The sequence below is a fragment of the Stegodyphus dumicola genome, chromosome 7, assembly GCF_044657685.1.
Source record: "Stegodyphus dumicola isolate Sdum_Otavi_A_Nest chromosome 7, ASM4465768v1".
Classification (NCBI taxonomy): Eukaryota; Metazoa; Arthropoda; class Arachnida; order Araneae; family Eresidae; genus Stegodyphus; species Stegodyphus dumicola.
This window is the reverse complement of record NC_140774.1, coordinates 198,663,477-198,682,837: the sequence shown is the minus strand read 5'-3', so window position 1 is coordinate 198,682,837 and position 19,361 is coordinate 198,663,477. Positions and strand designations below refer to the sequence as shown.

The 19,361-nt window shown below is 34.4% G+C and overlaps 1 protein-coding gene across 2 annotated transcripts in view; it reads right to left on the bottom strand.

Moving 5' to 3' along the window:
* The window catches only part of LOC118191734 (long-chain-fatty-acid--CoA ligase 1-like), a 150,906-nt gene extending 135,243 nt beyond the window's left edge, over positions 1 to 15,663 (bottom strand). Inside the window, exons 1-2 of one of the 2 annotated variants that reach the window (XM_085821215.1) lie at positions 15,525 to 15,663; positions 4,994 to 5,182 (exon numbers count right to left, since the gene is read on the bottom strand). In XM_085821215.1, coding sequence (XP_085677341.1) covers positions 4,994 to 5,143 — 150 coding nt within the window. In that variant the 5' untranslated portion in view covers positions 5,144 to 5,182; positions 15,525 to 15,663. Of the gene's footprint in view, positions 1 to 4,993; positions 5,183 to 11,824; positions 11,981 to 15,524 lie in introns of those variants that run through there. The other variant, XM_085821216.1, reaches the window with a different exon arrangement.
* Between the last annotated feature and the right edge of the window lie 3,698 nt (positions 15,664 to 19,361).

Genomic DNA, 19,361 nt, shown 5'->3' with positions numbered 1-19,361 from the left:
CTTAACGAAGAAAATATTTAAAGCATTTGCATGCCTTCTTACGCATATACACTGCTGGCCATTAAAACTGGAACACCAGGTAGGAATGATCTGACGAACGGTAAAATCACTTAAAAGGAAGAAGTTTGTATTTCAGTGCATTTAGACGACGCGGGAGACAGAAATGACATCTAAAGCACAGCATAAAAGGAAAGTTTTATAGTGGATTTCTCATTTGGAAAGCACTTTGTAAGGTCGGAGTGTTTTCAGAATATCGTGTTATGCTCCTTATAAGAAGAAGAAATGCTCACCAGCAAGTAACAGAATTCGATAGAGGCAGGATCGTTACCTGTCGAGAGTCTGGACTATCGTTTCGTGATATCACCCGTCGCACTTGACAACATCCAACCACTGTCATGTGAATATAGAATCAATGTGTTGCTGAGGGTCATATTGAACGGCATGTAGGATGTCAACGTCCTCCCATGACTGATTCCGGAGAGGACAGACATATTGTGAGGTCAGCCAATTGTACAGCCACATCATGGACCATTAGTCAGGAAATGGGCATAGTGTTGTGGTTTCAATGGTCAGCAGTTGTATAAATACGTATAATATATAAATACATATTAATGTTTTAAAAAAAGGTTTTTTAATTAATTTTTGAACGCGGAATATTAATATAGGAGCTTTCAAAACCAATAATAAAGGTAACTGAAACAAAAAAGTAAAGCCATAATAAAATTATCAATTATTTTTGACCGTCTTTGATTATTAAAAAAAGCGCATAGCTCAAGAAAATCTTTATTACTAAAAATATTTTTGATTATTAGAGCACTAATTTAGAAATTTTATAAAAAAAATCGAAGTGAAATAATTCATTATCAGCATGAATGAGATGAACGACGGAAAGAATCAGTACACCTACTTACAGTGTGATACAGGGAATGATAAATTTTATCATCTACAACATAAATCTAAAATTATCTAAAGAATACACCCATTCGTATTTTAATACATATTATTCATGTTAATTTTCAATGGCATTTAGAATTATTTCGCTTTGATTTTTTATAAAAATTTCTAAATTAGTGTTTTATTAATCAAAAATATTTTTAGCAATAAACAAGATTTTCTTGAGCTATGCGCATTTTTAATAATCAAAAACGGTCAAAAATAATTTATAATTTTATTATGGCTTTACTTTCTATTTTCAATTACCTTTATTATTGGTTTTGAAAGCTCCTATATTGTTACCCTAATGTTACTTCAAAGTAACATCAAGGTAACAATATAGTTACCTCTACCCAGGGCTCTACCCAGGGCTGTGGACTACCGTTAAAGTCATTTTAATTGCCTTCCCTTCCTCCTCCCTTGTCGAGCAAGGAATCAGTGCTGTGGCTGACTTAATTACAAAAAATCTGATGTGCACACCACATGACTTCCTTGTACGGAATATTAAATTATACGCATTTTTTCTTGCATTTCATTTAAACTTATTGGATTGAATTAAACCTACATCGCCGACAGCGCATAATCCACAATAGAATAAATGCATTCTTTAAAATTCACTCTAGTATTTGTTTACAATAGCGACACTCTGGCGCTAGATTCACTTAACAGTATTATATTTCGTTCATATTATAACTCATAATGCACAAAATTTATATTCTGTAGCAATCTTGCTTTGAGCAAGAAGAAAGGAGGTGAGGACTTTGGCGAACGCCGTTTCCTCCAGTCCGTGAGGAAAATTTATATCATTTAAAGAATAGAATTATCTAATCATTGCCACATGTTCTATTCAAATACTATAATAAAGCTAGAACGATGTATAGAAGAAATTAAGCAAACAAAACAAAAAAGAAACAGTTTTCACAGACGATTGAGTATTTCTCATTCAATTAATTCAGTTCTCACTTCGCGAGAAGGCAAAAATACATAAAAACTCAAAATATCTATATTAAAAATTACGAAGTAAATCTTAAACCCTTATTTCCTGGAAAAAATTCCAGAAAGAATTAAGCATGATTTAATTGGCAATAATAAATGAAGGCATTATCTTTGTTGTTGTGAAGCTAAGTTTCTCTAGATTGGCAACAAATACAGATTTACGAAAGGCATAAAAACCTTAACCGGAAGATAAAGACAACATAATTATTTTTAAAGCAAAAAATGTACAATTTACGAACATATAAGAGTAAAGAAACTGAGATCACTGAGCGTGGCAGAGTGGATATATATATAAATATATTTATATACGTTTGCTGCGGCCGATCGCAACCAAAATACGAGGTGCACATCTACATGTTATAGCAGTCCTATATACAAAATTTCAACGTTCTGAGGCTACTCGTTTTTGTACAGACGTACGTACATACGTTCGTACAGACGCCACGAAAAATTCTCTTCAAAATTAATTTTAAAGCAGTTTTATAATTTTTTTGGAGGAAACGAGTCTTTTATCCTGTCCTTACGTACAGATATCACGCAAAAACATCGTTAAATTGCATTCGATAGCGGTCAAAACGGATATTTTCGTTGAAATATGCTGCGTGAAACTTTTCGCGATTACAATACTTCCTTTTTACTTCGTACAAGGAAGTAAAAAGAAAAGTCGACATCAAATTGTGGAAAGAGGGGACTTGCGCCTTCAAGTCTCTAAAAATATTGAACCGAACTTTTCAGAGACTGGCTGTGAACCATTTAGCACGGTTACAGCCGAAAACATCGCGGCAAAAACATCGCAGACGAAAACGTCGCGGAGAAAACAACGCAAGGCGAAAACGTCGTGCTACAAAACATCGTGGGAGAAAACATCGCAGATCTAAAACATCGTGGTACAAAACATTGTCGTCGAAAATAAAGCGCTTCAAAAACTTCGCAGTTTAAAAACATCGTCGTCGAAAATATCGTGGTAAAAAATAAAGTATCTACAAATTATCGCATGACGATAACATCGCAAACATGCTTTTTTCAGGCTTTAATAACTATACATGGATATTCCCGTAATGATTTGTGAGCACAAGATGGAAAGAAGGATAATTTTTACTGTCATATTTTTTATTAATCAATAAATTTTTGCTGAGAAAATAAAAAAGAAACTTAAGCATAGAAAATTAATGCAACTTATAGCATTGAATAGAATTTTAAACCGACATAGTTAACTAACAAAGGCCATTAATAAATCATTTTTTGTAAAGTTTTCACTGGTAATTTTTCATGAAAAGTATAATCTATAAGTTGCATTTAGTTTTCTATGCTTAAGTTTCCGTCTTACTTTTTCAGCAAAAATTTATTAGTTAATAAAAAAAATGTGAAAGTAAAAATTATCCTTCTTTACATCTTGCGCTCACAAATCATTATGGGAATATCCATTTACAATTATTAAAACCTGAAAATAGCATATCTGCGATGTTATCGTCATGCGATGATTTGTACATACTTTATTTTTTACCACGATATTTTCGACGACGATGTTTTTAAACTGCGAAGTTTTTGAACTGCTTTATTTTCGACGACGATATTTTGTACCGCGATGTTTTAGAACTGCGATGTTTTCTCTTTGCGATGTTTTCTCCCACGATGTTTTGTAGCACGCCGTTTTCGCATTGCGTTGTTTTCTCCGCGACGTTTTCGTCCGCGATGTTTTTGCCGCGATGTTATCGGCGGACACCATTTAGCACACACATCCCACTGATCACACTTCATTATTTCATTGATATTACTCTTCTCTAGTGTATTTTTTTAATTATTTAGTTCAGGATAAAAAATTTTTAAACACAAAACATCGCTTAAGCAATTGTTTCTGGCATTAGTCATTTCAGTTTTAACAAAATGAATGTAATTATCTCCCATGGAAAACTATCGATTAAAACCAAACAAATTTGGTGTGTAAGCCTACTGAAAAAAACTATTTAGAATGTTTCCCTTTTATAATTCAGGAACTCTCTTTACCTAAACCTAAATTAGAGAGTTTTCACGAAGAGGGCGTTGAAAAATATTTCCTCCTTAGGAGGGCGGCAGCTTCAAAAAGGTTTAGAATCACTAGTTCAAATTTTGTAATTTTTATCCTTTGATACTTTATTAAGTCACAATATACTGATTCAGAAGTCAAACAACAAAAATCAGAGTCATATTTTTCAAATTTTCACAGGACTAGTTTCGATGGTTTTACTGAACCACCATTCTCAGCTGCGCTTTTGCAACTGTGGATGGTGGTTCGGTAAAACCATCGAAATTAGTCCTGTGAAAATTTGAAAATATAACGCTACTGTCACAAATCAGCTTTATAACAGCAATACGAATACTGTCACAAATCAGCTGTATAACACTATACTGTCACAAATCAGCTGTATAACAGCAATACGAATATGCGCGCTAGGTCTAAAAGACACAATCCGATCAAAATCAAGACTCCGAATTAAAGCCCCGGCGAAAAAACTGCGGAAACATCTAAAAGTCGACTAAGACACGACTACACTGGACTTCAACAACTTATATAAAATAGGCGTGGTTTGAGAAAGGCCTGTTTAATCGAGCCCATTGGACCCAGTGCGCGCCCTCGCGGACTAATTTAGTAATAAACTTAGTTGAAATTCTAGATCGCTCGCGAATGCGACTTGTACAACCTTGTAAATTTACCTCTGGCTTTGTTGAAATGACCAATGGCTTTGATGAGCTTACCTCTTTGGAGTTTTTTCACGTAAAGATTCTAGGAATAGGATTGCTCGTACACCCCCATCAGTGATCCTGCAGCCATTGAAGCTACGTATCTTCAGCGCTGTCTTGAAGAAAACTTTTAGAAGCATTTAACGAATCATGAGTCAACAGATCCATTGATGGTTTGATGTGTGAAGAATGTCTCAAGCTCACGTATCGATTTTTAATTCTTCTTTTATTAAGAATAAATGTTTATTGCAAATATTCATGCAGTTCACGCAGGATTAAATTTGATCTAAGTTTTAACTCATCCAGTATTGCTCTCATACAAGAACAAAAGAAAAATCGAACTCACCGGCAACTCTTTGGATTGCTTGTTTATGTCAACGGTTGGAGTAAGAGGTGGAGGCAAAGTCGACATGTATAGAGATGTGGCTACTGCCGTGGCTCCAGACAAAGCAGCTGCTCCCATGACGCTCCCTATATACTGAAGATAATCCTCCATTTTGGTGTCGTTTTCTTAGGCACAAATTCCTCTACTCAACTGCAATAGAATAAATACTAGTTTTGAAATGTACGTAAAGATGCGATGAAAAGAGATTACTGTTATGGATTTTATAATTAAATGAAATCTGTTACTTGGCATTTGTTTTTCAACTGCATTGCAGTTCAACTTGTAGAGTTCCTCACTTTGTAATTCTAAGTTAATGTTGGAAGTGAAGAACCTTAAGAACTGATAAGCGAATAATCACTTAAGTTCGCGTGACAAGAAACAGCAAGATAGAAAGGTAACTAACCCTTTATTATTGCAATAAGATTAAACAAAACTCCGCCTGGGAGTGTACAAACAAAGTCGACACTTGGGCTTGAACTTAAGAGACTAAGAATTAAACTAAAACTAAGATTAATTAAAGAAATATAGCCGAAGCTATCAAGATTCAAATCGAGTTAGCCCCTTAACTTATTTGACTACGAAGCTTAGCAAGAGCCTGAGTACGGCCGAGCGTAATAACAGCTTTGAGAGAGAGAGTGGCCAAAAAGGCAGACACGCGTAAATCAGAAAATCTGATTCTCTCCCACTCTGTAAATAACTTCGTGGTTTAAATACCTCTCCTCCTCATTAAATATTCAGCAAGATTCCAAGACTACGTTCTGGCCGGAAGTAGTAAGGTGAAGTTAATTTGACAGGAAAGGAAATTTAACTTAAAATTTAACTGTTAATAAAATTAACATAATCCTTACAAACTGAATGTTAGATACTTAATCGATGCTCATTACAACGACCACTCATTACAGCGATGTTTCCATTACAACGACCCATGCAAAATGTTCCCTGCTGACGAAAGTACATTAACTCGCTGTAACGTCCTTGTAAGGAAGATTTTAATTTTATAACAATTATTTTACTTTCCTTTCAATTTTTGTTTCCACTTACAACTCCCTACCAGAATGAGTTTTTAGAATCTCGTTGAGTGTAAATGAGTTAGAAGTAGTATTTATTAGAAATCCAACTAACTTCGATAGAGAATGCTAGGAGTCCTTAGTGGCGCGTGTTTACCTTCTGGCTAGTTCATTATTGAAGCTCGGCCGCTTTACACGTGCTAATTGATAGTTGCCGGTTAATTTGATTTAAAGGCCAACTACGTTAGATAATTGTGTCTAGCTTCGGCTAAGTCTAGTTTAGTTCATAGTCCAGTTAGTAGATTAGTTTCTTATTTTCTTATTCTGAATTAAAGCCCGAGTAGAGGCTTTCCTGCATACCCGAGAAAGATCCGACTGTTATTGTTATTTGAGTGAATTAAAAGAGTAATTTAGCACTTCTTCAGTCTACTTCTTAGTAGTTGTGAACTCAGCGAGAAGTCGCTACATGGTTCGCTAGGTTCCTCGACGTTTTATCATAAACAAAGGGCGAGGAACCCTATATCCTCTTTCTTTAAGGCTTGAGGGGTCGTCGAAATGAGCTTAATTTATGGGAAGATTTCTAATGAGCAGATGCAAATTATGGAAGGATATATTTCCTCTTTTATAATAAAAATATACTTGAGCATTATTACCCATATAGTTTAAAAAAGACAGACGGAAAAAAGGGGGTTAGACTTCAAAAAAACTGCTGGTCTGAAAACTCCAAATTATGTTCTCATATTCTTCAGATTATGTTATTATTACTAACTTCTCGGAAAATTTACCGTTAAGCTTTAAAAAAATTAAACAAATTTCTAAATCGTAAAAATTCTGAAATTGTTCAATGGTAGGTAAAATAAGTTGTTCTCATATTACATTCTTGTAAATTAATGCTGCGTGGAGACTTGGGTACTTATTTCATAAAGAAGAGACTAAATTATTAAAAATTTGGCATTACAATTTATTTCACAGGATCGCTTGAACACATGTCAACAGGAGAAATTCTCCATACTCAGTGATTCGGCATCAAGTCTGGCGGCTATCGCAAGTCAAAACAGCCGGAGTCCTTTGGTATACAGAATTCAGAAACAGCTTCTGACAATGCCTATTTCGCAAAGACCCACTTTAAAATGAGTTCTCGCTCACACAGGGATTCAAGGCAAGGAAGCCGCTGACCTACTGGCCAAGCAGGCAGCCAACTGCACGAATATATTAGTAGAAAGACCAACTAAACTTCCTTGGTCTCATATTAAGCGAACAACTTTGACAAGTCTGCAATAAAATTGGCAAAGTAGATGGACAGAGGCAGAGGTAGGACGAAAGACATTTCGCTTACTGCCAAAAGTTAACATGGAAATAAAGACCCAGTGTGCTAGCCTAACACAGTTCTTGACAGGTCATGGACCATTCCCAGTATACCTAAACAGATTCAGACTTAGGGATACTCCTTTCTGCGAATGCGGAGAGGAAGGCGATACGGACCATTATTACTTCCATTGTTTACATACAAGAAACTGGCACTTGAAGAAACCAGCGGACTGTGCCTGGACAATGTGGACGAATAACACACTCAAAAACAGAATAGCCCTTGATAAAATAGAGAAAATCTCAAGGCACTGCCTAAGCAGAAACAACCGTGGATAATATTATAATGTTCAGAACTTAAAGCAGATAACCAGAATAACGCTTAGTGCCTTGCAGTTATCAATATGTAAAAACTGTTATTAGTATATAATATTCAACCTTGTTACTCTGGAGTCTTCTCCGCCGTGATGGTATATAATTCCGTTTGGTTCATGTTCGTGGTCGGAAGCCATCATAGCGGTGCACTCACTCACTCACTGTGTTTAAAAAGTAAATAAACGAAAGGAAAAGGAGACAAAATGCTCATTAAATTAAAATCTGCAGATTTATTCCTAAAACTGTTTTTCATAGTTTTACTTACTTTAATTTTTATTTATATATTTATTTTTTCTTATTTTACTTAGCGTATAGCATAATGGCAAATGAAATACCTAGCCACACGAAATAAATAAAGGGTGATTCTTGTAGAACGGACCTATTTCATCGAGCTGTAGTTTTGTTAAAAAATGTTCGATTTTAGTGTGGTTTGTGGCAAAAGATTCAGGAAGGATGAAAATTTAGTGGACCGTCCTGTATTTTTATGTGCAACGCCGAAGAAATAAGAAATAACGAAAACAGCGACATTCCACCAAATTTCATACAAAAGGGACTGCATACTATAGAAGTCAGAACAGTTTGACATTTCACCAATAGATGTAACCTCCGTCAAAACAAACCTACGTCAAAACAAAGTAAGAATTTGATCAGGAAGTGCCTTTGGGGGCCGTATTATTTCCAATGGTTTGTGGCCTTCGCGGTCACATAGCTATCGCCCCCAGATTTTTTCTTATAGAGTTTTCTGAAGGGTCGTGTCTGTCGCAATAAACCACGGGCACTGGTCGAATTAAAGACCAACATTTTTAGGGAAATTGCAAACATCACTACTGACACGTGGGAGCCAACATGGTGGGGCGAGTTCGGTTATGCCTACGCCTGGAGGGTGGTCATTTTCAGCACCTACTGTAGGCTAAGTGATTATAAACCTTTATAACCTTTACAAACCTTTACTAGTCACGTTTGGTATGCCAAATGGCAATCAGGGTTTTTAAAAACGTTTTATAGGCGCAAGCCACCACATCTTGTATAGCATCTCGCGGTTTTCGTTATTTCTTATTTTTTTTTGGCGTTGCACATCCAAAAAAGGGATGTACCACTAAACGTTCCTTCTTCCTGAATATTTTGCCGCAAACTGCATTAAAATTGAATACATTTTAACAAAACTATAGCCCGGTGAAATACGTCAGTTCTAAAAGAAACACCGTGTAGATCAGTGTTGCCCAACCTTTGGCCTATCGCGAGCACATTTCCAAAACATCAACATTTTTAGTTAACATATTTCCAATCTTCTGTGATACATCTGAAATATTAATTTCGGCAAATGGGTTTGAGATGAATAATAATATTGGTTGAACTTTATGGAAATCAGAGAAGCGGAGTTCAAAATTATTTTTCAGTGCGTTTAGGTTTTCCGAGAATTTCTCTGTTTCAATTGCCTTGTGGTTATTAATATGGCTTGATAAATTCTGAAAATATGTGAAATTATTTTCTTTCATCTGATTTATCCACAAATTTAACTTTATCTGAAAAGCAGTTACAGTCCCACTCAATTGAAAAAAGGTTTTTTTTTTTCTTTTCCCTGGATAATCTTCGTTCAGTTTGTTCAGTTTAGCTGTTATATCCGTGAGAAAATACAGATCGAATAACAATTATTATCAATTATTATCATCTAATGCTTTATAACTTTCATTTTCGGATTCGAAAAACTGCTTTATTGGCGAAAGCAGTTCTACCAATCGTTAAAGTACTTTTTCCCTGCTGAGCCATCTAAACATCGGAATGAACCAATAAGATTCCATGTTCGCTATCAAGTTCTTCAGTCAGCAATCAATTATTTTATAATGTCTTGCAAGATATCTCTTATAACTATAAATGCTAACCATATTTTAACAATTAAGAAATATAAATGAATGTTTATTTTTAAAATATTTTTTGTTCATAGTACCTAATCGGGCTGGCAAGCACATACAAAACGATCAGCGAGCACAAGGTTGGGCACCGCTGCTGTAGATAATGGGGCTGAAAACTTAACTTCGAAGTACTCAGTAATTTATGAAATACGCATTACATGTTGTTACATTCAAATCTCTAAGCACACATTTAAAACTTTTTCATATTTTTACAGCCGTGCAAACAGAAAATAGGCATTAAAATATCTTGTTACCATGAATATATCTAAGTCAATGCTATCTCAATAGAACTGCAGTCAACTCTCGATTAGCCAAAGCCAGATAAACCAGGTTACGAATTAAAAGGGAAACGGAAATGCTTGGAGTAATGGCAGAGATAGCAAGACGATGTCATAAACACTTAAGAATTGTTTTTATCTAAAACAGTGCTTAATTTACTAATTATACATAACCTACGATATATAAGAATTGTTAAATCTAAAACTAAATTACTAAATCTAAATTAAATTCAATGTATAATATTAATTTTCTATTCCTCATTGATTCCTATTGAAATACAAGAGTGATATAAACAATAACATTGCTCTTTCTGTTTTATTCTTCCTGATTTAATTCATAAAACCAAACAAACGTATTCTTGAAATTAAATTGCTTACAATTACAGATAAATTCTTAATAATATTTTTCTGTCAATTATTATATGAGTCATTCCCCATTCCTGTGTGCCCCCTTCTTTTAACTGCTATCGAATTTACGGTGGTTCCCTCCCGAATTTAACGTGGTTTTATAGGATTTATCTCTCCTTGTCCACATAAACTGACCTAGATTCTATTAATGAACCTTGCCACTTCTCGCACAGGCGTGAAATAATACCAGCACAGAAAAAGTGGGAAAATAACCCTTTATTATTTTAAACTGTGAACAGAAAAAAGCACGTACTTCGTGCTTTACAATAACACCGACAACTTACGGTGGAAACTAAGAATTTGTAACACAGATCAATTCAAGTCTCAAAAGAATAGTGCTGGATTAGTACTTTTAAGTTAGGGCTATCTAGGTTGACTCGACAAATCTAACAGGCGTGATAATTATTCAAAATAGCCATCGTAACATCAAGATCAGAAACGAAACGTGCGCTGGCTAGCGAAACATGCTCTGAATAAACTCCAAGATTCACCCGTTTAAATACTCACTTCACTTAGCTTTAAATTTACATCCTGGCGAGGAAATGCGAGGGGAAGTTGAGGAGTTCAAGAAAGATGACAAAATTTGAATAATACGTTAGTTCAGCGGTTCTCAATCTTTTGACTAACGCGAACCATCTAAACAAAAATTGAGAAACTTTAGTACCACCGCTACATTTTAAAATGATTATTTTTCAGTTTCTCAATAGAAATACTTAAAAAACATATTTTGTCATTTGCATACTTTGTTGGCTATTTATATTAAATATATACACATAAAAATATTAGTTTAAAACTTCGTTACCATTGTAATTATAAAAATAAGTTATAACACTTTAAATCTAAAATTTACTGTGAAATTTGGATCTATTTAAGATAGATCCATTTCTTTATGTCTGATCATATTTCATTTAGCTTTTACCGTAATTAGGATCCACTTTTAATTTTGTTCTGCACTTTTTTTTTTAATATGACATGGGAGAAAATCTTTGTTCACCCAAATAGACTGTAAAGACAGGGAATAAAAATTTAATAGCATTATTTGAAATGTTTTTAAATTCATTTGTCAGTTAAGCCTAAAGTTAACAAGTGTGTTGTTTTTAAATCTTCAGTCAGAGTTCGATGACAGAATCAGTTAGAGATCTATCAATTGTCCTTTTTCTTCACGAGATTTTTGAACTTAAAAATTTTAAATACTTTTTGTTTCTTTAGGTACCACCTATTTTCCTCTTGCGTACCACCAGTGGTACGCGTACCACCGGTTGAGAATCGCTGCGTTAGTTGAACTAAAGGAAACCCTACACTTTATTCAAATTAGCTATTAATATTATCAGAATAGGAAACTGATATTCGACAATGATTAATGGCGGAAATTATGCAGAAGAATATTTAAAAACTCTAAGCATTCATTTCCTATTGTTTATTTGAAAAACTCAAAACAGTACTTTAAATTTAACGTAACTTAAATCTATATTCGGTTTTAAAATTTCTAGTTCTAAAATCGAAACATACCTTATCAGGGATAGGCTCTACTATATAGAGAAACAAAATTCTACGGATTTCCTTATACGATTGCTCCTTTTCAATCCAGATCTTTAGTGTAGGCCCTCCAACTTGAGTAATTTTATGCCTGTTATTCTAAATGTGCTTTACGAATCTAATTTTAGAACTACTTCAATACTTTGTTGAGATATTAATATCGGCAATGAACTTCGGACTGCTTTTTATCTCTGAAAGTTATTTGTTTTTAGAAGACATACAACAATTTTCCTTCTCATTCTCTCTGTCACCAATTGCAATGATGATATTTGAACTCCCGTTTCAAAGGTTAACCGTAAAGAAAAGATTATTGTAGTTTGAACGTCGTCTGATTTCGCTTATCAATACTCTTATTTTTTCCCTCTCAGTGCGATAGGAAGATTATGCATACACAACCTTTACAAGGGGTCTACCGTTCACGTTTTCGAGTACAATTGGATTTCTTTTTGTTATGTGTTCCATTCAGGAAACGCAAATTTTTTTTATTCATTTTCATTATCGCTTGCTGTATTAGGACATATTCTGAGCCAAGGACGTTGCAATAATTCGGTCATAATCTAAGCTTAATAATATGTTTAAGGTTTGAGTTATGGAATTATTATGCTATTTATAAATGTTACAATATGAATAATAATCTTTAAGTTCAATTTTTGTTGACTAGAGCTTAATTCAGTATCTTTGTAGATTAATTAAAACTTTTGTGATAGATTACATGAAACTGTTTTTAGTTAATTAATGTGTATTCTTAATTCAAGTAACACAATGTTGCTCTCACTACGAATGTCATAATCATCAACAAAATCTTTTTTGAGATATTATTAGTAATAAACAAATTATTCAGTCAATGCCCACTTATAGCGAAGGAAACAAGAAAGAAAAGAAAAAAGAAAGAAAGCAAAAAAAGAAGAGTGAGAAAATAGGTCCCCATTTGTGCAATCCAATCTTTGTACTATCAATACGATCTATATTACTGAATAAAGAATTCCTCAGTTGTCATAGATTTATTTATAACTGGGTTGTTCGCTGAATTCAAGCCTGATTATATATAGCAAAATAAAAAGCTGGAAGGGAATAAATAGGAGACAATTGCAATAGAAAGGGGGCACAAAATGCACAAGTAATTTCTGGGGGGAAAAAAAGGAAAATATTTTTCAATAATAGAAAAAAATGTTTTAAATGCATTAAGATATACAGAGTTTAATTTAGATTAGTTTTTGTGAGCGTGCTTTTTTTTTTTTTTTTTTTTTTTTTTTTTTTTAAGTGTGAATGTTAAATTACCTCGAAATGAGAGCTTTTTATTTTAACATCTATTACATTTCTTTAAATGATTTAAGTTAATTTAATGGTATTTTTATTATTTTAAATCTTTTAATGAGATCAATTTATTTTACTGTTCTAAAACCCTATAACAAATTATTTTAGTTTTCGCAGAACTGTCTTAACGACAAACACACACTGGCCAATGAAACAGAAACCTTTGAGATTTTCATTTGTGTAACAGTCCTTTTCACGATGAATGAAGTAAAATGGGAAAAACGATAAATCTTTCACCACTGAAAAAGGGCTTATTGTTGGTGCCCGTTTAGCAAGGGTTCTGATTCTGAAGACAGCAAATCTCACTGGGTTCTCAAAGGCCGCCATATCAAAGGTTTTCAAAAGTTAGAATCAGAACCTACAGTCCTTCTCTAGAAGACGTAACTGCGGTTTCGAGCACAGTTTTCCAAGAGGGTGATCGGCGAATTTCCGAAGAATTCTACGGCAGAACATGGACTCTTCTATGCTTCAATTGACAGAGATCGTCAACCAAGGATCTTCCAAACAGATTTCAGCTCGAACCATGCGCAGAGAATTGCAGAGGATAGGAATGCATAGTCGGTTGCCTGTGAGTAAACTACTCATTTCTGCCTGACATGCAAGAATTCGTTTGTAATGGTGTCGGAAAAGAAGGCACTGGACATATGAAGACTAGAAACGGGTAATGTGGTCGGATGAATCAGACTACACCTTATTTTGCGCCAATGGAAGACGTAGAATTCTTCGAGAACTCCATAAAACCAGGAATCCATTTTGTCTTACTCGCACTGTGCAAAGGTCTGGTGGGAGTATCATGATATAGGCCTAGAAGTGGTGCCTTGGTGTTCCTCGAGGGTAAACAAACAGCCATGATATATCTACATATACTGGCAGATCAAATGTACCCTGCAATGTTGCATTTTTACCTTCATGGCGAGGGATACTTCATGGACGATAATGCAACTATACATCCTGTCAGAAGTGTTTCCAACACCTTTCCTGGCCATCGCATATCCCGGATCTTAACTCCATAGAAAATGTCTGATATATGGTGGAAACACGCCTCCGACAGTACTCACCTCTTCCATCTAATTTACAAAATCTAAAAAGCTGCATAGCCGATGCATGGTATTCTCTGGACGTAAATGCACTCCAAAAGTATGTAGACTCGATGCCCAAACGAATCAGAGCAGTTACGTGTAAAAGGTGGTCCAATAAAATATTGATCTCGGGTTTCTAATTTATTGGCCAGTATGTGTATATATGATTTACTTTGAACACTGGATAATTTTCAACAAAGTTCAGTAATCCTTCTAAATAAATCAATGGAATATGTATACCACCAACGGTTCCAAAAAATTTTGATCTTCTGTAGAAATGATCGACTTGGAGATGTAATTCAATTCACTCGGAAATACGTGTTGCATTCAGAGGTGGTTATATTAGGGAGGAGGTCACCACGAGAAGGTCTACAGGAGATTAAGAAATAAAAATTCTAATCACATCAGACTGTACAAAGTGTACATTAAAAAACAACAACACAGAAATCTCTCGCAGTTTGTGCAGTTTAGTGTAAGTGCTGAATAGTCAGTGTTGTAGAGTGCTGAATAACCTAACTTTGTTTCAAGCCGGTATTCTGAAATCCGAACTGATATGAGAGGAACCATTATATAAAGCAAAAAAGAAATTCCATGCATTTTTGTAAGATGAAAATTAAAATCAAATGCTTATTTTTGCATTAAATTAATATAAAATAATAACTGAATTTATATTATTTATCCCGTATCTAATTGCTGGAAGACAAGAACAACATTTTCAAGCAAAAAATGCACAATTTACCAACATATACGAATAAATAAACTGACATCGTTAAATTGCGTTCGATAGCGGACAAAATGGATATTTTCGTTGAAATATGATACCCAAAAATTTTTGCGATTAGAAAACTTCCTTTACTACGTACAAGGAAGTAATAATAAAGTTTACTGATTCTCTCAAATGACACTGAAAAAATTTAGCATAACTCTATGAAATAATTAGGCTAAGTTTGAAGTAATAAGGAAAATACGTAGATGCAGTGAATTTCTAAGACAATGATTCATTATTCGATATAGTTTTTGTACTCTACTGAGATGATGCTTAACAGTGGAGTTTGCTTAGTCACTTTCAGTGATGGTCGTCTTTAGGGGGGGGGAAGAAAAAAACTGAAAAAATTCATAACGCTGCTTTTCCAGATGAAATTCAAATTGATTAGAACAAAGCAGAAAAAAATAGAATTTTTACAAAAAGGGAATTTTTTAGAATTTTAAATTTTTATATAAGCAAATACAGATAAAAGTTTGTTTTAGCAACTATAATAGATACAAAAGGGACTAATTACCTTGAATATTTATGGTTTCAGCGTTTTGTGAATCGTAAACTTTCTGCATGGGAGTCGAAACCACTTGTGACGAAACAGATTGTGAAATTATCACAAGTGAACCTTGAACGATTTTTAACGCCCATTGTATCCCTTTTTTCTGCAGAAGGTCTTACGAGGCCGATTATCTTATTGAAAGTTTGATACAGATAAAAAGAAATTCTGCTATCTCTCAACACGTGGACTCTTTCACTTAAAATTTTTAATTCATTTTTTATAAAAAATTGCTACAAATTAACATTTTGACGCTTTCCTTTTTAGTTTGAGTTAAATTTGCTATCAAAAATCCCCAATAGAACTTTTCTATGTAATAAATTTATGATAAAGATGTATAGTTTTTAACTAAGGTACCCTGTTCACTGGTCTCTATAACTTGATTCAAGATTGCTATTAGATAAAGAGTAACGATGAGTTATCGTTATCATCAGGAATAAAAATTTAGCAATGCAAATATCAGTGGCAAAACTAAGAGAGTTACATTGGCCAAACTAAGAGAGCCTTAAAATTTCGCGTTAAGGAACATGAGGCATATGTTAGAAAAAAGGAAACACAGAAGTCTTCTGTTGCTCAACATTGTTGGTTCGAAAATCACACTTTCAATTTTTCTGCTGCCAAAATTTTTCAAAAAACATCTTCCATTAGAGAACTGGATTTTCTAGAGGCATTTCACATTCATAAAAATCTTTCTGTTCTAGTTAACGATCCTAATTCCAATCCAAATTTGCCTTCGGCCTTTAAAGAAATTATGTTTTAGTTCTGGTTTTACCAACAGATCGCGCCACTTGCTTATTCTTGTCCAGGCTTTCTTATCTTATCTAATCATTATTTCCTATCTTGTTCATTTGCGGTTTTGCAGCTGAGGATGGTGGTTCGGTAAAACCATCGAAACTAGTCCTGTGAAAATTTTGTAAATATAACGCTGATTTTTGTTGTTTGACTTCTGAATTAGTATTTATTCGGCGTGTTATTGTGTCTTAAATATCAGTTCATAAGGTTTAATTAGCTAACTAGTTCGTTTTATCTTGCATATAATTTGAAATGTTCGTTATGTGATAACTGCAAGGGTAGGATAAGTGAAAATAAAAGGGGTACAGTCTATATAACAACAAAAAGAGTCCTTAGAGTGGTAGATTCTATGCTTTTTGTGAGTATAAATTATAGACCCTACTGAAGACAAAGTAGCGAATTCTCGCTATGTCTTTGAAGAACAGATACTGCATAAGAAGGTTTAAATAACATTTTTATCTGAACTAACGTAACAAGATGCACTTACACGGTGCTCACAATACACCACCACTTGTGGCTAAATAATTTGAACAAAAAATAAAAATGTAAAATCGCAATCAATTAGGATGGCTAAACGACTGGCTCAATTATTTATCTATTTATCTTCTTATTTATCTAAACCGCTAAATCGGTTGCACACAGCAAAGCCGAGTCTAGAATATCAGGTACAATCTGAAGAGGATGGAAAACACCAACTAAAGAGGTGTTTCAGGTACGCTGCATAAACTCGGAACTAACTCCGCTACTGCTCCTCACGAACTCTTCCTCTGTGTTCACTAACGTTCATTACTAATGGGCACCTGGGCGAAGCCCTATCCCAATATAGCAATAATATTCTTTTTTTTTTCGAACGTCGAAAATAGCGTAGAGAATGTTCGTAAAGCAATTATGGTAGTGAAGTAAGATGAAGCAATTATGGCAGTATGTCGGTATTGTAAAAGGATGAACTGAGGTATTGTTCTGAGAAATGGCATAGATGAAGAAGTTGAGTTTGCGACGAAGAACCGGACATTGATGATCTTTCGTAGAGTTAGTGGTAATGCAGGCAGTAGAGGCTAGAGTTCGAAGCGGAATTCAAGTGAGCTGGTTCAGTAGCTACAGTGAAGGTATGAGCAGGGATGATTGCGATCGGCTGCGGAGGTGTTACCCTTTTCGGTGCAGTGTGATCTACAGTGTGCTAGAGGAAGGGGCTAGGCTCTTTTCCGTTCCATACTAATTTAGAAGGATGGCCAAAATGAGTGGGAGCAGGGGGCATACAAGAAAAAATAAGTCAGGCTTGCTATAGATTTAATTAATGATTAACTATTAGAAGTAATTTGATATTATTTGATTACTGGTGTTGAAACCACACGAATTCTTGAAACGGCAACTTAAATACTGCTTCTGAGCACACTTAGATTTTGCAAACATTTGCATTTTAGATAATTTGAAAGCAGAAGTAATGAGAAATGAGCAACGCCTTCCCCGGGAATCGAACCGCAGACCTCTGGAATACGCGCCCAGCGTGCAGATCCCTACACCATGAAGGCACGCTAAGAAAGCGGGAGAAATACCTTATACATCATTAAAATTTACATTCCAGCAGGAAACTGAAATTAGGAAGGAAATCAGGAAGCAAAGTCAAACTAAAAAGAATTGGTTAGAATAAAATAGGGTTTTGACAGAAATTTCGCACAGTATTAGCAACAATTTACCCCGTAATAAGATGCTAACAGTAATTAAACTGTCGAACAGTAATGAAACTGTTGAACTAATAGTAATGAAACTGTTGAACTAAGTAATGAAACTGTCGACTCGACAGCGTCTTGCCAGATGTTCTAAGCGATAGCCAGGTAGTCTTCAGTACCAGGATGGTCTGGTGGTGTTGACTAATCGGTGATGGAACATTACACATAGAGCAGAAACCAAAGACAATGAAACACTGCAGGGTCGAACAGGCAAGCAGTAGAGCATCAAAAGGGCAAGGAATACTTTGTTTACGGCTGCTGCCGCTTAAATTGTAAAGCTTCATGTTGTCATTTTTCTGAGCCGCGGCAATTAAGAAATGCCAATTTCGAGCAGCAAGAAAAATAATGATGATCGATGTGGAGTTTACTTTATGTTTTTCAGAAACTGAACACCATCGTCGTCTTCAGCTGAAGTTAAATGAAATAAGTTTTTCAAATTATAAGCAAGATTGTTATTAGATTGTCGATGTCCAACACAGTGAAATGGGGAAAATAGACTTATACCATGACCTTGTAGAAGTACTGATTTTACTTTACTAAATTTCTTCCTCTGCGGATTTGTGAAAAATGAGATTTAAAATGAAAGAATTAATGATCTTGTCAATCTTAAAGAGAGAGTCACAAAAGCAACTGCAAGCTTTACACCAGATATCCTTGCCAGAGTATGAGTAGAAACTGGAATATCTGTATAACGTCTATTAATGGTATCATTTAATTGTACACATTTCAAAACTTATCAATACTGCTCGCGATTTCGTTCACTGACTGTCTGACTGATATAAAAGCACTTTCAACTCACTTAACATTATATGTGCTTCTCAAAGATTCATTAAATTCTGTGGTCAATTCTCAGCAGTTCTGTATCTATGTATATACTAGAAAGGATTATTAAATATTCATACATTGATAAAAAATTTAATTAAGGGATGTATTTAATGAATTTTGATGTTTATATCCTCTGATAGAACTATTCTAAGAGTAATTTTTAAAAATTTTTAATGAATGGCTTTAAGTTTTATTTGTTTATTGTTTTTTGGATGAATTATAACTATTCCTATTGTTTAAAATTTTTTAGGACAATTCATCTAATTAAGTAAAAATTTCGTAACGCAAAAGTTTCAATTGTCTGTTTCGGCGAAACGCCTAATGGAGTTAGCTTGGTTCGACGTTTAACCAGAAATTTTCCTTGAAAAGCCAGGTTGGACCTCGAATTGAGAAAATTTACCATTTCCCACTTTATAATTTTTATATGTTTTTATTTGTTTTAACTTCTTCCATCGATTAG